The sequence below is a fragment of the Pan troglodytes genome, chromosome 23 (genome assembly GCF_028858775.2).
Source record: "Pan troglodytes isolate AG18354 chromosome 23, NHGRI_mPanTro3-v2.0_pri, whole genome shotgun sequence".
NCBI classification, from domain to species: domain Eukaryota; kingdom Metazoa; phylum Chordata; class Mammalia; order Primates; family Hominidae; genus Pan; species Pan troglodytes.
In genome coordinates, this window is record NC_086016.1 from 25,625,927 (window position 1) to 25,650,758 (window position 24,832).

At 47.8% G+C, this 24,832-nt stretch overlaps 2 protein-coding genes and 1 long non-coding RNA gene across 6 annotated transcripts in view; 1 reads left to right on the plus strand and 2 right to left on the minus strand.

Moving 5' to 3' along the window:
• LOC100609371 (uncharacterized) overlaps positions 1-957 on the minus strand; it is a 52,392-nt gene extending 51,435 nt beyond the window's left edge. Inside the window, exon 1 of one of the 2 annotated variants that reach the window (XM_063808322.1) lies at positions 842-957. The gene's annotated coding sequence lies outside the window, so the exon portion shown is untranslated. The remainder of the gene's footprint in view (positions 1-841) is intronic. The other variant, XM_063808324.1, reaches the window with a different exon arrangement.
• A 3,594-nt stretch (positions 958-4,551) lies between these two features.
• LOC134809739 (putative inactive beta-glucuronidase protein GUSBP11) lies at positions 4,552-12,681 on the minus strand. Of its 2 annotated transcripts, XM_063808330.1 has the most exons (5): positions 12,466-12,681; positions 10,431-10,616; positions 9,609-9,764; positions 5,206-5,287; positions 4,552-4,663 (listed from the first exon to the last, which is right to left on the minus strand). In XM_063808330.1, the coding sequence occupies exons 1-3, from the start codon at positions 12,679-12,681 to the stop codon at positions 9,726-9,728; spliced, it is 441 nt and encodes a 146-aa protein (XP_063664400.1). In that variant the 3' UTR covers positions 4,552-4,663; positions 5,206-5,287; positions 9,609-9,725. The 2 variants fall into 2 exon arrangements, with proteins under 2 accessions (XP_063664400.1, XP_063664399.1); XM_063808329.1 differs by lacking the exon at positions 4,552-4,663 and having other exon boundaries at positions 5,203-5,287; positions 9,609-9,708.
• Positions 12,363-23,503, plus strand: LOC107970315 (uncharacterized). Of its 2 annotated transcripts, none has more exons than XR_001712859.3 (2): positions 12,363-12,799; positions 13,726-13,939. It is a non-coding gene; the product is annotated as an uncharacterized LOC107970315 (long non-coding RNA). The 2 variants fall into 2 exon arrangements; XR_010156201.1 differs by lacking the exon at positions 13,726-13,939 and adding an exon at positions 23,362-23,503 and having other exon boundaries at positions 12,692-12,799.
• The last annotated feature ends 1,329 nt before the right edge of the window (positions 23,504-24,832 follow it).

A 24,832-nucleotide genomic window follows, 5' to 3' on the forward strand; every position in this document is an offset into this window, starting at 1 on the left:
CACCACGGAACGCTACACAGCCATGAAAAACAAATCCATGCCCTTACCAGAAACACGGACAGAGCCGTAGGCCATTATGAACAAAAGGCAAGAAGAGAAAACCAAAATTTTCAAAACAGCTACAAAGGTCAATTGTGAATATTCTCTCCACAGAGAAATCATAACTCTGGAGCTCACAGAGATGCTAGACACTGCAACTTCATTATGATGCCACTTTTACATAGATCAAATTGTCCCTTACAGCAGCTGGTTATACACACATACTCTACGGCAATGAAATTGCTATCCCATTCTGGTAACATTCATTCTCAGCGGAGTGAGATGATATCTGAGTGTGGTTTTGACTTCTCGTGAGGATCAGTAATGTTGATTCAGAATCTTTTACCTGTGCATCCATCTCAGGTCTTCAGGTCCTTTGCCCAGTCTTACACATTAAATTGAAACAAGTTCACAATAACTTGGCAAACATCACTCACCACAAGCAAAATGTAAATCAAAACCACATTTAGATATCTCATTCTAACTGGAATGAGTGTTACAAAAAAAGACAAAAAACATTGAAAGAAAGGCAAATGCTGGTGTGTGTTTCCAGAGAGAGAGAGAGAGAGAGAGAGAGAGAGAGACACTCTTCTCCGGTTTGTGAGAAGGTAAACTAGTACACACGCTACAGAAACCACTTGGAGGTTCCTCCAAACCTTAAAAGACTCCAACTACCATTTCAACCAGCAATTCTACTAGGAATACGCTCAAAGCCGTTGAAATCAGGACACCAAAGATAGATCTACCCACCCATGGGGATTCCAGCACTGTTCCCAAGAGCCAGTATAAGCAATCAACCTACCTGCTTATCCACAGATGAAGGGATAAAGAAGCTGCTCCACATGTACATACTGGGATACTCTTCAGACAGAAAACCACAATGAAATCATATCGTGGGGAACCACACGGTTGCACCTGGAGGACGTGATGGTAAATTAAATGAGCGAGGCGGGGAGAGAAACAAACCTTGAGTCATCTCACTCATGCAGAATCTGAGAAACTCTATCTCAAAGACCTGGCGACCACAATATTGGTTTCCAGAGATTGGGGGAAAATAGGGGTAATGGGCAGGAACTGTAAATGGGTACAAAGTTACACATAAATGAGAGGAAGAAAATTCTGTTGCGCTATTCCACTGCAGGGTGACCACAGTTAACAGTATCAGCACATCACTTTCAAAGCAGCTTGATAGGAGAATACTGAAGGTTCTCACCATAAAGGAATAAACAATGGGAAAAGGTAACAGAAACACTAAGTACCCTGACTTCATCATTCCACAATGTATGCATGGACCATAACGCCCCACTCTACCCTCTCATTGTACTGTTCCTTTACTATGGAACACATTTGTCGAAAGAAATAGAAATACACGATGCTAATATTCACGTGGGACCATGAAGCGCCCTGAGTTTCATCCTCAGCAATCCTGAGACATCCAGACTACATCGGATACATCACTCCCTGATTTCAAATTTCAGGGAAAAGCTAGGGACCCGCTTCCACACAGAGCAGTGGAACACAAGAGAGGACCAAGAAGTAAAACCACACACTGAAAACTATCTGATCTAACACAGAATCCACAAAAGTAAGCAAAGGGAAAAGGACACCCTATTCAATCAATGGTGCTGAAGTAAGTGGCTATCAATGGTGCAGAAGAATAACACTGGGCCCTCCCTCTCACCAGACACAAAGAAGAAATCAAGATGAATGAAAGATTTAAACGTAAAAACTCAAACTATTAAAATCTTATGAGAAAACTTGTGAAATATCCTTCTCCACATAGGCTTTGGCAAAGCATTTAGATGGCTAAGTCCTGAAGAGCAAAGGCAACAAAAACAAAAATTGACAAGTCAGACCTAACACCTGAAAGAGCTGCTGCACAAAAGAGACTACCAACAGAGTAAACAGACGGCGTACAGAATGGAACATGTTCCCAAACTGTGCATCTGACCAACGTCTAATATGCAGAATCTCCAAGGCCCTTCAACAAGTCAACCAGGGGAATAAACAGAAAAAGAATATCCCATTAATATACGGGCAAGGGATGTGAACACACACCGCTCAAAAGTCGATGTACAAGCAACCAACAAATAGGAAAACGTGCTCAAACTCACTCATTATCAGAGAGCTGCCAATCAAAAGCATGACGAGATGCCATCCCACACAGGTCACAATAGTGAGGACCATGCAGGCAAAGAACACATGCTGGTGAGGCAGCCGAGGAAAGGAAACGCTGGTACACTTCCGGGTGGGATGAAAGCTAGTACAGACACCACTGAAAGCAGATCGGGGATGTCTCAAAGAGCTGAAAACAGAACTACCATCTCACCCAGTAAGCCCACTCCTGTGCATCTACCCAAAGGAAAATTAATCCTTGTATCCAAAAGACACAGGCACTCGTATGTTCACAGCAGTGTTATTCACAATGTCAAAGACATGGAATCAACCTAGCCATCAACAGTGGATGAGAGGCCGGCACAGTGGCTCACACCTGTAATTCTAGCGCTTTGGCAGGCCGAGGCAGGTGGATGGCTTAAGTCCGGAATTCGAGACCAGCCTGGGAAAAATGGTGAAATCCCATCTCTACAATAATACAAAAATTAGCTGGATGTGGTGGTGGGCACCTGTATTCCTATCTAATCAGGAGGCTGAGGTGGGAGGATCACCTGAGCCCGGAACATGGAAACTGCAGGCCACTGTCATAAGTGAACTAAGGCCCAAATAGAAAACCAAATGCCACATGTTCTCACTTATAAGTGGCATTCAAAGCTAAACTTTGAATGGACTCAAACATAAAGAAGAGAACAACAGACACCTGGAATGACCACCAGACCAATAAAAAAACAGGGGAGAGGAAGAGTGTGCTGCAGACCCACCCTGTGGGCCCTCTGCTCACTGCCTGGGTTACGTGGTTGTTGGGACCCCAAGTCTCAGTGTCATGCAATAAACAGATGTAACTAACTTGCATATGTACCTTTTAAACTCTAATAATGAGAGTAGAAAGCATTAAAAGAAAAATCCAAGGTTAGAACCCAAGAAAATAATAAATGAAAAAACAATCTGTAGTTATCCAAACAATCCATGACTGTCACAAACACAGAACGAGGACCTAAGTGACAGAATGAGGCAGCCAAATACTCTATCCAACATGATATGTAAGGAATACATTTTTCAAAACCCCAGAAAGATACAATGGGAAAGGAAGAGTCTGGTTCAATTGATTTTGAGAAAACTGAATATCCACAGGTAAAACACTGAAATAGGGCCCTTACGATGCACGATACCCAAAATCAACACAAAATGAATTAAAGACCTAAACTCAATCTTGAAACTGTAAAGGTCCTATAAGAAAATAGAGAGCGGGTGTATATTTTAGGAAACCTGTATCTATGCAAACAGGCTGCAAAAGGTAAAAAAGCATCATAACACTAAAAAAAAAAACACCCACAGACAATGCAAGGCATGGCTGTGCGTGTGTGCGTGTGTGTGTGTGCGCGTGCGTGCACACATGCATGTTTCTGTGTTTTGTGGAAGTGGGGTGTTAAACACAAAAATCACTGCTAACATATGCAACTATAACCATATGAGACTAGGGACACTTTGCAACTTCTACAGGGAAAAGAAAACAATGAAACAAACAAAAAAAGGCATCCTAAAGACTGAGAGAAACTATAAAAAATCCTACCCCTGAAAGACGTTGTTATCTACTACATACAGTAAACTAATATGACTAAGTGTAAAACAACAACAACAACAACAACAACAAATATCCAAGGTAAGAGGATCTAAATAGACCTGAGTGAAAAGGTGGCAGGAAATTGACTCACAGGTGACAGTTTCTCAATATCACTAATCCTCACAAAAATGTGAATGAAAACCATACTCGGTTACCATCTAATTCCACTTAGAATGAGTATTACAAAAGACAAAAAGCAAAATTGTTGAAGGCAATGATCAGTGTAGACTTGCAGGAAAAAAAAAATCTTCTACACTCTTTGTGGAATGAAAATTACTATACACTCTATAAAAAACTTTTGGAAGTTCCTTAAAAAAGTAAAAGGTAGGCTGGGCGCAGTGGCACACACCTGTAATCTCAGTACTTTGGGAGGCAGGTGGATCACCTGAGGTCAGGAGTTCGAGACCAGCCTCACCAACATGGTGAAATCCTGTCTCTACTAAAAATACAAAAATTGGCCAGGCGTGATGGCAGGTGCCTGTATTCCCAGCAACTCGGGAGGCTGAGGCAGGAGAATCGCTTGAACGCGGGAGGCAGAGGTTGCATTGAGCCGAAATCGCGCCACTGCACTCCAGCCTGGGCAACAAGAGCAAGACTCTGTCTTTAAAACAAAAAACAAACAAACAAAAAAACTAAAGGTTAAAGTACAACTGCCACTCCAGCTAACAATCCCACCACTGGGTACATGTTTAGAGAAAATGAAATCCCTGTGTTATCCGCCTTTTCATGTGTCCTGAAGTACTAGTCACAATAGCCAAGATGTGGAATCAACCTACCTGTCTATCCACAGATGAAGGGATAAAGGAACCACAGTATATATACACAAGGAAACACACTTCAGCTCTAACACTTTGGGAAATCATGTCATCTGCAACCACTTGGAGAAATCTGGAAGACAATTAGGTGAAATGAAATGAGTCTGTTAGGGAGACCCACACTGCATGACATCAGGCATATGGAATCCAAAACACATTGTCTCCTAGAAGCAGAACTTCCAATAGGGGTTACTACAGGCTGGGGAGAGCAGGGAGCCTGGGCAGGGATGGGTAACGGGTACAGAGTGACGCTCAGATACGAGGAATCCATTCTGGTGTTCTGTTACACAGCAGGGTGACTAGGTGACTAGGGTCAACAGAATCTACAAAAATTTTTCAAAATCAGCTGGAAAATACGGTTCTGAATATTCTCTCCACAGAGAAGTAACAATGATGGAAGGTCACAGAGATGCCAGATATGATGATTTGATCATGATGCTACATATACATGTCAAAATGTCCCTTGCACTCTTACGGTTGTGTGTGTTTGTGTGTGTGTATATATATATACACATACACACACACATACTCTACAGAAACAAAACTGCCATCAAATGTTGGTAGTATTCATTCTAACTGCAGTGAGATGAAATCTTCAGTGTGATTTTCACTCACGCTTTTGTGTGAATCAGCGATGGTGAGAATCTTCTCTTCTACCTGTGCCTCCACCTCACGTCTTCAGGTCCTCCATCCAGTCCTACACAACAAATTAAAAACAAATTCACAATAACTTAGCAAGTACCACTTATCATACACACACAAAAATCAAAAACACACTCAAGATTCCATCTCACTCTACGTGCAATGGATGCTACAAGAAAAAAGTTGAAACATTAAAGCACAAAAAAATCAAGATGTGGATTTCCAGAGGAGGAACTTGTCTCCACAGCTGGTGGGAAATGGTGAACTAGTACGCACACTAAAGAAACCACCTGGGTGTTCCTTGAAATCCTAAAACTTCAACTACCGTTTTCTCCAGCAATTCTATTCCTAGGTATATATACAGAGCACGTGATCAGGACATGGAAGAGATTATCTGTCATCCCAGGTGGAATTCAGCCCTATGCCCAAAAGCCAAGATAAGAAATCAGCCTACCTGTCCATCCACAGATGAAGGGATGAAGAATCTCTAGTACCAGACACAATGGGATACTTTTGGGCAATCAAAATTCATGGAATCCTATCATTTCCAGCAACATGGCTGCACCTGGAGACACTATGTTCAATCAAATCAGAAAGGCAGACTAAGACCAAGCCTGCATGTTCTCACTCATGTAGGAGCTGAAAAATTTAACTGACTGAAGGTGGAAATACAGCAGTGGTCACCACAGGCTAGCTGGAGGAGAGGATATCAAGGATTGGCAATAGGTACACAATAGGTACACAGAGAGTTACAGGAGAGGAATACATTCTGGTATTCCACTCCAAAGCACGGCGACGATACTTAACAACATGATCATGCCATTTTCAAAACAGCTACCAAGGAGGATACTGAATGTTCACACAGCGAAGATATAAAACCTATACGTGGTCACAAGCATGGGAAACTCCCTGATTTTATCCATACTCAAGGTATACGAACAAGTATCACAATGTCCCAATGCACCCCTAATTCTGGACATGAAGTATGAAACAAACGTTTTATGAAATGTTAACGATACATGGCTAAAAATTCACATGGAACCACCAAAGACCCAAAGAACCTGAATATGCAAAGCAATCCTAGGGAATACAAACTCAATTGGAGGCCGCACACTCCCCAGTTTCAAATTACAAGTAAAACCTCCACTCATCCAAAGACTACAGTAGTGGCATAAAAATGAATCCACGAACCTAGGGACGTAAGAGAACCTAAACACACACCTGTACGCAGTCAACACATTTTTTTCAAAGAACACCTAGAAGATGCAATGAGGCCGGGTGCTGTGGCTCACACCTGTACTCCCAGTGCTTTCGGAGACCAAGTCGGGTGGATCACTTGAGGTCAGGAGTTTCAGACCAGCTTGGCCAAAATGGTGAAATCCTATCTCTAGTAAAAATACATGCAAAACCAGGTAACCCAGCCAAAGTTGGGCAATGAACCAGAAGAGACATTTCTCAAAAGTCCCAGCTACTCGGGAAGCTGAGGTGGGAGAATCACCTGAGCCCCGGGAGGTCAAGGATGTAGTGAGCTGAGATTGCACCACTGCCCTCCAGCTTGAGCAACCAGAGCCAGACACTATCTCAAAAAAAAGGAAAAAAGGAGAAAGAAATAAACTACACAGAGAAAGACAAACATCACATTTTCTCACTCAGGAGGAATCCACAAAACTTTATTTCATAGAACTAGTAAGCATAACTGTTCTTACCACGGGTGGGGGTTGAAAGGTGGGGCATAGTCAGAGATTGGAAATGGCATAAAGTTACATACTCCGTGAGAGGAATGAAACCTGTAGTTCTATTCCACAGCAGCAGGGTGACTAGGTCTAACATTATCAGAGCGTACTTTTCAAGAAAGCTAGAAAAAGAGGATACTGAATGTCTTCACCTCAAAGGAATAATAACTCTATGAGGCAAGAGAGATGCTAAATACCCTGATTTCATCATTACACAATGTACGCATGGACCAAAGTGTCTCATTCTACCTTCTGGTAGTACACCTTTACCATAGGGTAAATTTTTGTAAAGAAATTTAAGGAAACAGGCTGAGCATGGTGGCTCATGCCTGTAATCCCAGCACTTTCAGAGGCTGAGGTAGGCGCATCACTTGAGGCCAGGAGTTCGAGATCAGCCTGGTCAACATGGTGAAACCCCATCTCTACTAAAAATACAAAAATTAGTCAGGCATGGTGGCACACGCCTGTAATCCCAGCTACTTTAGGGAGACTGAGGCAGGAGAATTACTTGAACCTGGGAGGCGGAGGTTTCAGTGAGCCAAGATCGTACCACTGCACCACTCCATCCTGGGTGACAGCACAAGACTCTGTCTCAAAAAAACAAAAAACAAACATAAAAAAAAACGTGTATTTGGCCAGGGGCAGTGGTCATACTTGTAATCCCAACACACCACCACAGGGAGGCTGAAGAGGGAGGATCACTTCAGCCCAGTAGTTCAAGACCAGCCTGGGTAACATAGAGAAACCACATCTTCCCTACAAAATAACAAAAATTAGCTGGGCGTGGTGGTGTGTGCCTGCAGTCCCATCAGCCCCAGGTACTTGGGAGGCTGAAGTGGGAGGATTGCTTGAGCCAGGAGTTTGGGGCTGCAACGAGCTACGATCTTGAGGCAGGGTAGGTAGTCAAGGAAGTGACCGTGTCCTTCGGACGTGCCAACCACGGCGCTGAGACATGTGATGTGTGAACAAGCATGTACAGCTACAGCCCATGTGCACCCAGAGGATGACCCAGAACGTGCTTAGAGTAACACCTCTTCCAACTCCTTAAGAATTCACCATGGAAGACTCCCAGAAAGGGAGTTTCCCCAGTAATAATCAGCGCTCTCTCATCCTTACGAGCAGCCTGCCCTGAATCCTCTCTCAGGATGAACCGTGTATTTTGGACTTCACGATTTTTTTTGAGATGGGGTCTCGCTCTGTCACCCAGGCTGTCTCAGCCTCCCGAGTACCTGGGATTATATAATGGAGTGTTGCAATCTCAGCTCACTGCAACCTCCACCTCCCAGGTTCAAGCAGTTCTCCCATCTCAACCTCCCTAGTAGCTGGGATTACAGGCATGAGCCACTGCGCCCGGGCTATTCTGCACCTAACTTGCAAAATACTTTTCCCTTTACAATAAATTGCTCTATGCTGCATCACCTTTGCTGTGTGATTTGTTATTTAATTTCTTTTTTATTTATTTTAATTATTCATTCTTTTTGAGACAGGGTCTCACTATGTTGCCCAGGATGGTCTCGAACTTTTGAGCTCAAGCGGTCTGCCGACCTTGGCCTCCCAAAGTGCTGGGATGACAGGCATTAGCCACCACACCCAGCCTAAATTCTTTGAAACTTACAACTGCGGCCCCACAACAGCTGTCAATCATCGCACCACTGCCATCCAGCCTGGGCAACAGTGCAAGGCCTCATCTCACAAAAGGAAAAAGATATATTTAAAAAAAAAAAAAAAATTAAAAAAAAATTTTTTTTCTTAAAGACAGGGTATTCCAGCCATGCGTGGTGGCTCACAGCTGTAATCCTTGCACTTTGGGAGGCCGAGGCGGGTGAATCATCTGAGGTCAGGAGTTCAAGACCAACCAGGCCAATATGGTGAAACTCCATCTCTACTAAAAAAAAATACAAAAATTAGCTAGATGTGGTGGAAGGTGCCTGTAATCCCAGCTACTCGGGAGGCTGAGGCAGGAGAATCACTTGAACTCGGGAGGTGGAGGTTGCAGTGAGCCCAAGATTGCACCAGTGCCCTCCAGTCTGGGCTCCTACAGAGTGAGACTCTAGCTTAAAAACAAATAAAAATAAAAAAGACAGGGTCTCCCTCTGTTGCCCAGACCAGAGTGCAGTGGCGTGGTCACAGCTCACTGCACCTTGACCTCCCAGGCTCAACAGATTCTCCTGCCTCAGCAGCTGGGACTACTGGCATGCATCACCATGCCTGGCGGTTTTTAATTTTTTGTGGTGATGGTCTCGCTATGTTGCCCAGGCTGGTCTTAAACTCCTGGCCTAAAGTGATCCTCCTACCAAGTCCTCCTTACAAACAGCTGGGATGACAGGCGTTAGCCACCGCACCCGGCCCCTCGAAGCTGCCTGTTCTTTGAGCACGATGTGTAGCAAGGGGAGCTAGAGTGAGAGCAGCACCGTGGGGAAGGGACAGGATTGCCACCCTGAGCTGTGTGACGTTAGGCCAGACCCCTCTTCTCCCAGCGAGATCTACCACATGGGTGATTTCGGGAGCCCATGCCGGCTCAGACAGCCTGGATTTTAGCTTCGTAGGTGGATGGGAACCTATGAAGGTTTAGAGATGCTGGGAGAGCTTTCCAAACAGAGAACAAACAGAGCCACCCTGGGCCCCACTGAGGGAGGATCTTACCAGAAGCCCTCACCACTGTCTCGCTCCACGCCGGTGGTGACGGTGACGTCATCGATGTAGGTGGTGGGTGTCGTGTATAGAAGCAGAAACCACAGGAGTCCTGAGTAGTTGAAGAAGTCAAAGTCTGTGTTCTGGACAAAGTAACCCTTGGGATACCTAGGGTGGGAGAATTGTGGTTCGCTGGGCCCTTGCCATGGGTCTTTTGACCTCAGCTCACATGCCTCCCCAGATCCAGGGCCTCCTCTCTGCGAAGGCCACCCTGTCCCTGGCAGGAAGACCACAGGGTGGAGCGGGAAGGTGGGTGCGTGCAGTGGAGGCAGGATGGTCCCCACTTGGAGGTGTCGGTCATGTACAGATAGTCCCTGGTGGCAGGGTTGGGGGGTGAGCGTGTTGTTGATGGCGATAGTGATGCAGAGGCGGGAGGGCAGGGGCTCCACCTGGAACAGGCTGCTGATGTCGGCCTCAAAGGGGAGGTAGCCCCCTTCATGCTCTACCGTGTCGACCCCATTTACCCACTGCAGACATAGGAGATATGGGGAGGGGGTGGCAGGTCAGGGCATGAGGAGGGGCACTGCTATCGGGCACTCCCTCACATAACCTGCAGCATGGGGATCGGGGGCCTGCCAGCCAGACGGGAAGAATGACATCCCAATGGGGTACATCAGGCCACCTATCCCCCTACACAGGGCACAGCCTCCAGGGCAGGGCAAGGCCCCCCACCGTCCCACCCCAGGAGACAGGCTGTGGGTGGCAGCTGAGGGTCCCATGCTGTTCAGCAGCTGTGCCCACCCACCCGCCCTGCCTGCTCCTGGCCTCACTGACCACGATGGCATAGAAGTGGGCACTGCCAATCCTCAGCACCACTCTTGTGCGCAGGTCCTGGATCCATCGCTCCAGCAGGGTCACCTCCCGTTCATACCACGACCAGCTGACAAAATGCCGCAGCCGCAAGCCCTGGCCGATGTCGTTGAAGCTGGAGGGAACCCGCATGTCCACGGTGGGGCCTGACTGCGAACAGAAGGGCTGGGCTCAGCTCCTAGGCCCCCCAAAGGGATCCAGGACCAGTGTACTGCACAGCCACGCCCCCAGGCCTAGCGCAAACACTGACACACGGCGGGGACTCCTGGTGGAACAGACAGATAACTTGCTGATGACAGGTCAACTGCCAGGGCGGTTTGTACACCTGGGCCAGTGGGGCCAGGAGTTCCTCCTTGGAGCGGATGGGACCCAGTATCTCCCAAGACAGGGGTGAGCCCAGGGGCACAACCCAGCATGAGGCAAGAAGGTTCAGACCTGTGACTAAGAGGCAGATGGCCCACTGCCTGTCACAGGGAGGAAGGCTGGTTAGGGGGATGGGAGGTGCTTTGCTTAGGACACTGTGAGTGGGGCACATGCTGGCACCCAGCCTTCTCCTCTCTTTCTCCTGTACTGAATGCCGTAAAGTCAGAAAAAGAGGATGTAGGCTGGGTGCGGTGTTTCACACCTGTAATCCCAGCACTTCAGGAGGCGGAGGCAGGCGGATCACAAGGTCAGGAGTTCGAGATCAGCCTGGCCAATATGGTGAAACCCCATCTCTACTAAAAATACAAAAATTAGCTGGGTGTGGTGGGCCTGTAGTCCCAGCTACTCAGAAGGCTGAGGCAGGAGAATCACTTGAACCCGGAAGGCTGCACTGAGCCAAGATCGTGCCATTGCACTCCAGCCTGGGTAGCAGAGAGAGACTCCGTCTCAACAAAAAAAAAAAAGAAAAGAAAAGAAAAAAAGAAAAAGAGGATGTACACCAGGCAAACGCGGCCCAAACCTCATCGGATGCCACTTCTCTGCTGACCACATCCAAGTCAGGAGGGGAAGAGGGGTGGCGTCCTTGGCCTGAGGTCACATTCTGTCCTCTATCTGAACCGTGAAAACCAAGGTACCTTCCCGCCTTGGCAGAGCTGACCTCAAAATATCTAAACTGTCGCCTCCTCCCGATCCCCGGGCCCAGCTCTGGGCAGCGCCTGCCTCTCAGGCCTGACGAGTGCCTGGGTGGCTCATGCCTGTAATCAGCACTTTGAGAGGTTAATGTGGGAGGATGGCTTGAGGCCAGGAGTTCGAGACGAGCCTGGGTAACTTAGTGAGACCCTATATCTTAAAAATACGAACAAAAAAAACAAAAAAAAAAATTGATTGTGTTTTTGTTTTAAGACGGAGTCTCACTCTGTCTCACAGGCTGGAGTATAGTGGGGTGATCTCGGCTCACTGCAACCTCCGCCTCCCTGGTTCAAGCAATTCTCCTGCCTCAGCCTCCCAAGTAGGTGGGATTACAGGTGCTCACCACCACGCCCGGCTAATTTTTGTATTTTTAGTAGAGATGGGGTTTCACCACGTTGGCCAGGCTGGTCTTGAATTCTTGGCCTCAGGTGATCCGCCTGCCTCGGCCTCCCAAAGTGTTGGGATTACAGACGTGAGCCACGAGCCCGACCAAGTTTGTTTGTTTGTTTGTTTAAATTAGCCAGGCATGGTGGTCCCAGGTAACTTGCAAGGCTGAGGCGGGAGAATCGCTTGAGCTCAGAAGTTAGGATTGCACCACTCCGCTCCCACCTGGGCAGCAGGGCCAAACCCGGTCTCAAAAGCATTTCAAAAATTAAAATTAAACATTAGAAAGAAGGACACTGCCCGGGCTCAGCCTTCGCCTAGGAACGGGACTCGACAGGAGCGCTTCTTCCTCCTCCCGCCTCCACCGCTCCGGCCCTCGCGGGTCCCCCAGGTACTCCCGTCCTCCAATCCCGCGCCCCCAAGCCCGTTGACCTTTAACCTCCTCCGGGCCCCCAGCTCCGGGGCACTACGGTGAAGGAGGCTGCAGGGCGCCGGGGCTTACCCCATTCCCACCGCCGGGCTTCCGGGCGACTCCTGGCCCTGCCCCGAGTCCGCGCCTCCGACAGCGGTCGCCGGTACCTCTGCTCCTCGAAGCCCCGGCGTCGGTTGTCGGAGAAGTCGGCGCGGAAGCTTCAGAGGCCGTCCAGCTGCTTGCGCTGCCACGACAGGCTCTCTCGGGGATACAGCATCCCGTCCGGTAGCGCCAACGTGCAGCCATACAACAGCAGCCGGAGAGCCGCCCAGGCCACTGCCGCCCCCCAGGCGAGGCTTCCCCCTCCCCGTCTCGGCCGCAGTCTACGGGGATAAGAGCTGCGCGGGAGGAGCACTGCGGCAAGGTAGCGTGACGCGTCTTAGGTCGTCCGCGCCATCTTTGTTGAGGGCGATTGCCAGGCCTGGAGGGGCGGGGCGGCGCCGTGCCGCGCCGCCCAGTGGGGCCTGTGGCTGGAACCCTGGGCTAGGCCTTTAGGGAAGCGGGACCCCCACCCTCAGCCCCAACCAAGAAGGGCGTCGTCTGCTCCCCATCGTCGTCTGCTCTGTGCTGCATGATCCAGGGCCACAGGCCAGGACAGAACCCCTGAGATTGGTGGGATCCCCGTTTCTTCAAGGGGCACCTCCACTTGCTTTCCCCAGCAGGAACTAGAGCAGGCCCCAGTGGAGCCTCTTCCATGACTGCTGGATGCAGCCTCTTGCAGGCATGCACGTCCTTGGGAGGCGGCGGTAGCCTTGACCCTGGGCCTCTGGGACCTCGACCCTAACCGAGGGGTCAGAAGCTCCCTCTTGGCGTTGAAGACACATGAAGATGCAGGGAGAGAGGCCAAGTGCAGTGGCTCACGCCTGTAATCCCAGCACTTTGGGAGGCTGAGGTGGGCGGATCACTTGAGGCCAGGAGTTTGAGACCAGCCTGGCAAACATGGCAAAACCCCATCTCTACTAAAAATACTAAAAAAAAAAAAAAAAAAAAAAAAAAGCCAGGCATGGTAGCAGGCGCCTGTGATCCCAGCTACTTGGGAGGCTGAGGCTGGAGAATCGCTTGAACCCAGGAGACGAGGGTTGCAATGAGCCGAGGTCACACCACTGCACTCCAGCCTGGGCAACACAACAAGAATCTATCTCAAAAAATATATATATATATATTGCACAGAGAGGGTGCCCTGCGGGACCCCACTTTACTCCAGTAGGGAAGGCACCGTGTGGAAGGGTAGAGGAAGAGATCTGGAGACAGTAAAAAAGACAAAGGTTTATTGAGGGGACTTTCACACAGGTGCAGTGGCTACGGCTGGACGTGAGAACCACTACATGATTTGTAAAAACCATGCAGCTTCCATAACATTTTCACCTAGCATCCTCGACCAGTTACCGGTGGAAGGTATCCAGCTTCCCAGTGGTGAATCCATACGCATCTGTAGCAACCTCAATTCTTGCCGCCTCAGAAGAAAGAATTTGACCGAGGGTCATAAGGCAGAAACCAGACAGAGGCAAGTTGCAGAGTAGGAGTAAAAGTTTATTAAAAAGCAGGCCGGGGCCGGGCATGGTGGTTCATGCCTGTAATCCCAGCACTTTGGGAGGCTGAGCCAGGTGGATCACCTGAGCTCAGGAGTTCAAGATCCGCCTGGCCAACATGGTAAAAACATGTCTGTACTAAAAATACAAAAATGAGCTGGGTGTGATGGTGAGCGCCTGTAATCCCAGCTACTCAGGAGGCTGAGGCAGGAGAATCTTTTGAACCTGGGAGGTGGAGGTTGCAGTGAACGAGATTGAGCTACTGCACTCCAGCCTGGGCTATAGAGTGAGATAGTATCTAAAAAAAAAAAAAAAAAAAAAAAAAAAAAAAAAAAAAAAAAAAAAAGTTTATTATAAAACTTTAGAACAGGAAATAAAAGAGGAAAGGAAAGAAGGAAAGTACAACTTGGAAGAGGGCCAAGCAGTCGACCTGAGAAACCAAGTGCCCAGCTTGACCTCTTGACTCAGGGTTTCATAGGTTGGCATCGTTCCAGGATCTTGCCACTCCTGATTCCTTAGCTTGGGGCTCTGAACACACATTCTTCTTAGACCATAAAGTCATTCTTTTTTTTTTTTTTTAATTTTACTTTTTTGAGAAGGAGTCTTGCTCTTTCGCCCAGGCCGCACTGCAGTGGCACTATCTCGGCTCACTGCAAGCTCCGCCTCCCGGGTTCACGCCATTCTCCTGCCTCAGCCTCCTCCTCCTGAGTAGCTGGGATTACAGGCGCCCGCCACCGCGCCCGGCTAATTTTTTGTATTTTTAGTAGAGACGGGGTTTCACCATGTTAGCCGAGATGGTCTCTATCTCCTGAGCTCGTGATCCGCCCGCCTCGGCCTCCCAAAGTGCTGGGATTACAGGCGTGAGCCACCGCGCCCGACCGACCATAAAGTCATTCTAAGGGTACACATCAGTTATGGCTGTCGGGTGCCTCTGCCATACAGAGGGGTCCCTTTGGTCCTAGGAACCTGGACTGGACACAGTTGTTTGTACGATTACTCCCCCACCCCTTTTTTTCATGCTCGCCAAATCCACCTTCTGAGAATGGACCTTAATACTGGAAGGATACCCCAGTATAGTGAAAATAAATACATTCTAGGAACTGACAAGGCCTAAAGGCTTTTTCCCAAATGTTTATGCTTGTTTTCTTATTTATTTATTTAGTTTTTTTTTTTTTTTTTTTTTTGAGACAGAGTCTCGCTCTGTCGCCCAGGCTGGAGTGCAGTGGCACAGTCTCGGCTCACTGCAAGCTCCGCCTCCCGGGTTCAGGCCATTCTCCTGCCTCAGCCTCCCGAGTAGCTGGGACTACAGGCGCCCGCCACCATGCCAGGCTAATTTTTTGTATTTTTAGTAGAGACGAGGTTTCACTGTTAGCCAGGATGGTCTCAATCTCCTGACCTCGTGATCCACCCGCCTCTGCCTCCCAAAGTGCTGGGATCACAGAAGTGAGCCACCGTGCCCAGCCTATTTTCTTTCTTTAAAATTTTACTTGTATATTCCTTTAGTAAAATGCTTACATGCTTAAATTAGGATATAGTTCACTGTTTATGAGGCAGCTTTAGGCCAAATTTAACAAAAGTAAGAAAAAGTAGGATGCCAAAGTTTATACAGTATGTAAAAATCAGTAATTCAGGACGGGCTTAGTGGCTCACACCTGTAATCCCAGCACCTTGAGAGGTGGAGGCAGGAGGATGACTTGAGCCCAGGAGTTTGTGACCAGCCTGGGCAACATAATGAGACTGCTGTCTCTACAAAAAATAAACAAATAAAAAAATTAGCTATGTGGAGTGGTGCACGCCTATAGTCCCATCTACATGAGAGGCTGAGGCAGGAGGATTGATAAAGCCCGGGAAGCAGAGGTTGCAGTGAGCCGAGATTGTGCCACTGCACTCCAGCCCAGGTGACAGAGCGAGACCCCATCTCAAAAAAAAAAAAAAAAAAAAAGACTAAAGGGTGCCAGAGAAGATGCCTTCCTTTTTTCCTTTTCCTTCTTTCTTTCTTTCTTTCTTTTTTTTTTTTTTTTTTTTTGAGAGTCGCGCTCTGTCGTCTAGGCTGGAGTGCAATGGCCTGGTCTCGGCTCACTGCAACCTCTGCTTCCCGAGCTTCATCAATCCTCCTGCCTCAGCCTCTCATGTAGCTGGACTATAGGTGTGTGCCACCTGGTTCAAGCAATTCTCCTGCATCAGCCTCCCAAGTAGCTGGGATTACAGGCGCCCACCACCACGCCCGGCTAATTTTTGTATTTTTAGTAAAGACAGGGTTTCACCATGTTAACCAGGCTGGCCTCGAACTCCTGACCTCAGGTGATCCGCCCGCCTCAGCCTCCCAAAGTGCTGTGATTACAGGCATGAGCCATCGCACCTGGTGAATTCAAATATTTTTTTACGTTTACAGTTGGTTAAGAAAGCAAAGCTTTATCTAAAACCTTGGGGTCAGCAGAAGGGATGTTAAGTTTTCACCTGTGAGTCTGATTCCCTCCAAGCCCCTCAGGAAGAAATTTAGAACAAAGAACTCCAATCAGAGTTTGGTCCTTGGTTCACCCTTATCTGAGGTCAACGTGAAAGCTGTCGCCATTTTTCATCTGGTTGAGGTCTGCGCTTCTGAAAAACAACTTAGGGACATTTGTCAAGATGTTATCTTTACTTTCTATAGGGGATCAAATATCTTGTGGCTCTAACTGACTTGGGTGGCTGTTGTTCTGAGCTATTATTACTTTTTCTTGTTTTTTTTTTTTTTTTTTTTTTGAGACGGAGTCTTGCTCTGTTGCCCAGGCTGGAGAGCAATGGCCCAATCTAAGCCCACTGCACCCTCCGCCTCCTGGGTTCAAGCAATCCTCCTGCCTCAGCCTCCCGAGTAGCTGGGATTACAGGCATCCGTCACCACACCCAGCTAATTTTTGTATTTTTAGTAGAGATGGGGTTTCATCACGTTAGCCAGGCTGATCTCGAACTCCTGACCTCAGTTGATCTATCTGTCTCGACCTCCCAAAGTGCTGGGATTACAGGTGTGAGGCACTGAACCCAGCCAATTATTACCTTCTTCTCACCAAGTTGCTAATTTACTTCTCAAGATAGCTAGGTGCCCGGAATTTCCCTCGAAGGGTAATGTGGTTTGGGTATGTGCCCTCCAAATCTCATGTTGAGATGTGATTTCCAGCCAGGCGCAGTGGCTCACACCTGTAATCTCAGCACTTTGGGAGGCTGAGGTGGGCAGATCACTTGAGGTCAGGAGTTCAAGACTAGCCTGGCCAGTATGGTAAAACCTTAATTCTACTAAAAAAAAAAAAATACAGGCGGGGTGCGGTGGCTCATGCCTGTAATCCCAGCACTTTGGGAGGCCAAGGCGGGTGGACCACAAGGTCAGGAGATCGAGACCATCCTGGCTAACACGGTGAAACTCTGTCTCTACTAAAAATACGAAAAATTAGCCAGGCGTGGTGGCGGGCGCCTGCAGTCCCAGCTACTTGGGAGGCTGACGCATGAGAATGGCGTGAACCCGGGAGGTGGAGCTTGCAGTGAGCCGAGATAGCGCCACTACACTCCAGCCTGGGTGACAGAGCAAGACTCTGTCTCAAAAAAAAAAAAAAAAAAAAAAAAAATTAGCCGGGCGTGGTGGTGTGCATCTGTAGTCCCAGCTATTCGGGAGGCTGAGGCAGGAAAATTTCTCGAACCTGGGAGGCAGAGGCTGCAGTGAGATGAGATCACGCCACTGCACTGCAGCCTAGGTGAGAGAGCAAGACTCTGTCTCAAAAAAAAAAAAAAGAGATGTCATTCTCGGTATTGGAGGTGAGGCCTGGTGGCAAGTGATGGGATCATGGGGGCAGATCCCTCACGGACAGTTTAGCAACATCCCTTTGGTGATGAGTGAGCTCCCACTCAGGTAGTTCCCATGAGATCTGGTTGTTTATAAGAGTGCAGCACCTCCCTGTTCTCTCTCTCACTCCCTCTTTCACCATGTGACATGCTGTATCCCCTTTTGCCTTTGTGAAAAGAAAATAAATCTTGGGACCCCTCCTACCCTGACAAGTCACTAAGCCAAAGGGAAAAGTCAAGCTGAGAGCTGCATCAGGAAAAGGTAGGATAGGCATGATGGGGGCAGAGAGGGCTCTCCCCCCGCCCACTAGAAATGTCAGCAGATGGTTTGGCAATCATCCCATTGCCTCTCTAAAAGGGATAAATTGGCCGGGCACAGCACCTTGTGAGGCTGAGGCGGGCGGATCACTTGACGTTAGGAGATCGAGACCAGCCTGGCCAACGTGATGAAACCCCGTCTCCACTAAAAATACAAAAATATTAGCTGGGCATGGTGGTGTGTGCCTGTAGTCCTAGTTGCTCAGGAGGCTGAGGCAGGAAAATTGCTTGAACCCAGTAGGTGAAGGTTACAGTGATATTGCACCACTGCACTCAAGCCTGGGTGACAGAGCCAGATTCTGTCTCAAAAAAAAAAAAAGTGACAAATTGGCAGCTGGCACCAGGAAAAGGCCATTGCCTGCTGGTCCACACCTGTTGCATTAAAGTATGAATTGAATGCAGGCACAAGGGAGAGGCAAAAGGGGGCTTCCGATAAAATGTCAGGTATTGGATGAGTGAGTCCAGGCATGTGCAGTAAGAGACAAAATGGGGGAGTATGACCTTTCGGGGGCACTCCACCAGAAAAGGGAAGAAAGCCTTAGATGGGTGTGCACACAAGTTTCTAAACACATGGCGGGTGCTCACCTGCCCCCTGTGGCAGCCCACCCTAAAGGAAGGAACATGGGAAAGAGGCCAGCCTATAAAGTCCTAGGGTCAAGGTTAAACACCGCACTTGACCTTGGTGCCCTCTTGGGTCTCTTCCAAGCGTACTTTCCTTTCCTTTCTTTCCTATTCTAAAGCCTTTTAAATAAACTTCCACTCCAGGGCCGAGCACGGTGGCTCATGCCTGTAATCCTAGCATTTTGAGAGGCCAAGGCAGGTGGACCACTTGAGGTCAGGAATTCAAGACTAGTCTGGGCAACATGGTGAAGCATCGTCTCTACTAAAAATACAAAAATTAGCCAGGTCTGGTGGCACATGTCTATAGTTCCAACTACTAGGGAGACTGAGGTAGTAGAATCACTTGAACCCAGTGGGTGGAGGTTGCAGTGAGCTGAGATGGTGCCACTGCACTCCAGCCTAGGCAACAAAAAAAATTTTTTTTTTTTTTTTGAGATGGAGTTTCGCTCTGTCCCCAGGCTGGAGTGCAGTGGCACAATCTCGGCTCACTGCAAGCTCCGCCTCCCGGGTTCATGCCATTCTCCTGCCTCAGCCTCCTGAGTAGCTGGGACTACAGCCGCCTGCCACCATGCCCAGCTAATTTTTTTTTTTTTTTTTGTATTTTTAGTAGAGACGGGGTTTCACCGTGTTAGCCAGGATGGTCTCGATGTCCTGACCTCGTGATCCACCCGCCTCGGCCTCCCAAAGTGTTAGAATTACAGGTGTGAGCCACCGCGCCTGGCCTAAAATATTTTAAATATATAAGCAAACAAACTAACTTCCATTCCTGCTCTGAAACTTACCTCAGTCTCTTTTTCTGCCTTACACACCTCAGTTGAATTATTTCCTGAGGAGGCAAAAATTGAGGTCACTGCAAACCCACACAGATTCACTGCCTGGAACACTGATACCTTCCACCGATATCAAAGCTGCCTCATATTTTATTCCTAAATAAGATAGCAACAAAGATTTTTTTAAAAAGCTACATATGCCAGGTGCAGTGGCTCACGCCTGTGATCCCAGCACTTTGAGAGGCTAAGGTGCGCGGATCACTTGAAGTCAGAAGTTCGAGACCAGGCTGGCCAACCTGGTAAGACCCCGTCTCTACCACAAAAACAAAAATTAGCCAGACATGGTGGTGTGTGCCTGTAATCCCAGCTACTAGGGAGGCTGAGAAAGGAGAATCGCTTGAACCTGGGAGGTGGAGGTTGCAGTGAGCCAAAATCGTGCCAGGTTTTGTAATGTGTTTCCCGTCTTTATAACATTAGGGTCTGATGGACTTAGACGTCCCAGTTCCCAGGATTGGGGTAAGCAGAATACTTTCTTTTCTTTTTTTAATTATCTTTTTTTTGGCTGGGTGTAGTGGCTCATGCCTGAAATCTTACTTTGGGAGGCTGAGGTGGGCGGACTGCTTGACCTAAGGAGTTTGAAACCAGTCTAGGCAACATAGCAAAACCCCATCTCTACAAAAAATACAAAAATTAGCCAGGCATGGTGGCACATACCTGTAGTCCCAGCTGCTCAGTGGGCTGACGTGGGAGGATCGCTTGAGCATGAGAGGTTGAGGCTGCAGTGAGCTGTCATCGCACCATTGCACTCCAGCCTGGGGGACAGAGCAAGACCCTGTCTCAAAAAAAAAAAAAATGTGGGTAGTAGAGGAGAAATAATGTTTGAAGGCTGGGTGTGGTGGCTCATGCCTGTAATCCCAGCATTTTGGGAGGCTGAGGTGGGAGGATCACCTGAGGTCAGGAGTTCAAGACCAGCCTGTTCAAAATGGCGAAACCCCAGCTCTACTAAAAACACAGAAAATTAGCCAGGCATGGCGGCACACACCTGTAATCCCAGCTACTTGGGAGGCTGAGGCAGGGAAATCGCTTGAACCCCAGAGGCCGAGGTGGCAGTGAACTGAGATTGCACCACTGCACTCTAGCCTGGATGACCGAGCAAGACTCTGTCTCGAAAAAAAAAAAAAAAAAGAAAGAAAGAAAGAAAAGAAAAGAAAAAGAGAAAAAAGAAATAATGTTGGATATGTATGGACCCAGAAGCTAATGTGTGTAAAGTATTTCCAGTCATCAGAGAAGTACAATTGTAAGCATATAATTCCATTCTTGTTGATACCTAGTCATAATGTCTCATCATTCCTAACAGAATGGCCTCAATCATTTGGTATATGCAATCTCACACGTAGAGTTTTGTTTTGTTATGTTTTGTTTGCTTGTTTTAGAGACAGGGATGTGCTCTGGCACCCAGGCTGGAGTGCAGTGGCACAATCATAGCTCACCGCAGCCGCCAACTCCTGGGCTCAAGCAACCCTCCTGCCACAGCCTCCTGAGAAGCTGGACACAGGCACGGGCTACCACACCCGGGTAACTTTTTTAACATAGAGTTTGCATTTTTATGAGAATTTTGTGCAGTAAAAGTTATTACAATTTTTGTGTTTGTAGAGTACAAACCTGTACCAGTACTATAAACAATAATAATATCTTTTCATGAAGTCACAGCCCAATGTATCAGTTCACATTTTTTTTTTTTTTTTTTTTTGAGACGGAGTCCCACTTTGTCTCCCAGGCTGGAGTGCAATGGTGCAATCTCGGCTTACTGCAACCTCCGCCTCCTGGATTCAAGTGATTCTCCTGTCTCAGCCTCCCAAGTAGCTGGGATTACAGGCACACGACACCACACATGGCTGATTTTTGTATTTTTAGTAGAGACTGTGTTTCACCATGTTGGCCAGGCTGGTCTCGAACTCCTGACCTCCAGTGATCTGCCTGCCTCAGCCTCCCAAAGTGCTGGGATTACAGGCATAAGCCACTGTGCCCAGCCTTCAGTTCACATCTTAGCACACCAGGAAGGCTATGTGGTTCTACAGCAAATAGACTAAAGAAATGCTTCAGTAATAAAACTCCCACATATATTCATCAATATATCAATGTGTGTTGAGAAAGAATAATTTGACTACATAATTATGTAGTTTAGTACCAATGTAGCAGCTTTTTGAGACAGGGTCTCACTCTGCTGCCCAGGCTGGAGTGCAATGGTACCATCATAGCTCACTGCAGCCTTGACCTCCTGGGCTCAAGTGACTCTCCTGCAGCAGCCACCTGAGCAGCTGGGACCACAAGTGCACACCATCATGCCTAGCTAATTTTTCTATTTTAAGTAGAGACGGGGTTTCACCATGTTGGCCAGGCTGGTCTTGAACTCCTGACCTCAAGTGATCCACCCGCTTCAGCCTCCCAAAGTGCTGGGATTTCAGGCGTGGGCCACTGCACCCGACCTATTTTTGTTATTATTATTATTATTATTATTATTATTATTTGGAGACAGGGTCTCATTCTGTTTCCCAGGCTGGAGTACAGTGGCACCATCACGTCTCCCTGCAGCCTCGACCTTCTAGGCTCAAGTGATCCTCCCATCTCAGCCTCCCAGGTAGCTGGGACCACAAGCATGTACCACCATGCTCTGCTCATTTTTAAAATTTTTGGTGACATTTTGGAGTCTCACTATGTTGTTCAGGCTGGTCTCAAACTCTTTGGCTCAAATGATACTCCCACCTCGGCCCCCCAAAGTGCTGGGATTAAAGGCTTGAACCACCATGCCCAGTCTCCTGGTGCACTTGAAATATAATTTAGACTCCTCACAATGGCCAACAAGGCTTTGTATGACCCAGCCCCTGCTCAATTCTTACTCTCATTCACTGTTCTCCAAACATTCAAGCCACTTTCTGTTCCTCAAAAGCCCATTCCTGCCTTAGAGACTTCACACCCGTAGCTCTTACAATTTCTGCTTCTTTATCATTGAAGCCTCAGCTCAAATGTCACATCCTCAGTAAGCTCCCATCTGCCCACTTTTAAAATTATGATAACTAACCATGGAAGTTCAGCAAATATTTCTTTCTCCCTCTTTTTAGACACGAAGTGGAATTGCATGTCTTTGACTTTGTCATGTGAGGGGTGACCATGTGACTTTTTTGGTCCATAAAATGTAAAGAGCAATTTTTTCTTTTTTTGAGAGAGAGGGAGCGTCTCACTCTGTCACCCAGGCTGGAGTGCAGTGGCACGGTCTCGGCTCACTGCAACCTCTGCCTCCCAGGCTCAAGTAATCCTCCCAACTCAGCCTCCCAAATAGCTAAGATTACAGGCGAATGACACTGCACTGGGGTAATTTTTTGTATTTTTTGTAGATACGGGTTTTTGCCATGTTGGCCAGGCTGCTCTCGAACTCCTGAGCTCAAGTGATCTGCCCGCCTTGGCCTCCCAAAGTGCCTGGATTACAGATGTGAGCCACCACACCCAGCCTTAAACAGCAAAAAAAAAAAAAAAATTTGAGGCGGAATCTCACTCTGTCACCCAGGCTGGAGTGCAATAGCGTGATCTTGGCTCACTGCAACCTTGCCTCCCAGGTTCAAGCAATTCTCCTGCCTCAGTCTCCTGAGTAGCTGGGACTACAGGCATGTGCCACCACATCCAGCTAATTTTTTTATTTTTAGCAGAGATGGGGTTTCACCACATTGGCCAAGCTGATCTTGAATTCCTGACCTCAGGTGATCCACCCACCTCGGCCTCTCAAAGTGCTGAGACTACAGAAGTGAGCCACCACGTCCAGCAGGCAGCAACATTTTTAAGAGCCAATGCCTGATTTTCTGCATCATCCCTTTTTCCTGTCTTAGTGATCACAGAAGCACGTGTCGAAATTGAGCACCTCTCAGCCAGGATCCCTGAGCAACTTATGGAAATCAAAGCCCCCTTTCCAACCAGTGATGGATGTGTAGGATGAATGAGAAATAAACCTTTATTGAGTCAAAAGACTGAGGTTTTGGAGTTGTTACTGCAGCTTAATTAGCCTGTCCTGACTGATACACTATGTGCCAGACCCTCATCTGGGGTCTCTACCCACATTATCTCATCTACTTCTCACAACATCCGAATAAAGTAGCTTGTCCGCTTATAAAGGAATACCTGAGGCTGAGGCTGGGTCATTTGTCTTTTTTGTCAAAAAGAGACTTGTTTGGCTCACGGTTCTGCAGGCTGTACTAGAAGCATGGCCCCAGCATCTGCTTCTGCTGCAGGATTGGAAGCTTCCACTCATGGCAGAGGCAAAGGAGAGCTGTGTGCAGATCACATGGCAAAGGAGGAAGCGAGAGAGCAGAGGTGCCAAGCTCTTCCAACAACCAGTTCTTACAGTAACTAAGAGTGACAATTGGCCAAGTGTGGTGGCTCACATCTGTAATCCCAGCACTTTGGGAGGCCGAGGCCGGGGGATCACTTGAGGTCAGGAGTTCGAGATCAGCCTGGCCAACATGGCAAAACTCCATCTCTACTAAAAATACAAAAATCAGCCAGGCATGGTGGCAGGTGCCTGTAATCCCAGCTACTTGGGAGACTGAGGCAGAATTGCTTGAACCCGGGAGGTGGAGGTTGCAGTGAGCTGAGATTGCACCACTGCACTCCAGCCTGGGCCACAGAGCCAGACTCTGTCTCAGAAAATTTTGAAAAAGCTGGGCGCAGTGGCTCGTGCCTGTAATTTCAGCACTTTGGGAGGCTGAGGCAAATGGATCGCCTGAGGTCAGGAGTTCAAGACCAGGCTGATCAACATGGTGAAACCCTGTCTCTACTAAAAATACAAAAATTAGCTGGGCGTGGTGGCGGGTGCCTGTAATTCCAGCTACTTGGGTGGCTGAGGCAGGAGAATCGCTTGAACCCCAGAGGTGGAGGTTGTGGTGAGCTGAGATCACACCATTGCAGTCCAGCCTGTGCAACAAGAGCGAAACTTCGTCTCAAAAAAAAAAAAAAAAAAAAAAGAAAGAAAAAAGAAAAAGAAAGAAAGAAAGCATTTTGTAGTCAGGCTCTCACTATTTTGCCTAGGCTGGCCTTGAACTGCTGGCCTCAAGCAATCCTCCCAGCTCACCCTCCCAAAGTGTTGAGATTATAGGCATGAGCCACCATGCCCGGCCTCAAAGACTTTCAAATTTATGTTTGAAGAAGGAATTGACGGAGTCATGGGTTTTATTATATACTCATATATTGCGAGAAAAGAGAACTGCCAATTTTCATACTCTGGGTATATATGAATGAAATGTATAGTTTTTATTTTTTTTTACTTTATTTTATTTTATTTTATTTTTGAGATGGAGACTCGCT

Excerpts from the sequence above, each read along its gene's own strand:
- LOC134809739 (XM_063808329.1), bottom strand. The coding sequence starts at position 12,681 with ATGGCTGCACGTTGGCGCTACCGGACGGGATGCTGTATCCCCGAGAGA. Across the intron at positions 10,617-12,465 it reads AGCCCGGCGGTGGGAATGGG|TCAGGCCCCACCGTGGACAT; the intron begins GTAAGCCCCGGC and ends TTCTGTTCGCAG. Across the intron at positions 5,288-9,608 it reads GACAGTGGTGAGGGCTTCTG|GACTGGATGGAGGACCTGAA; the intron begins GTAAGATCCTCC and ends TTTGTTGTGTAG.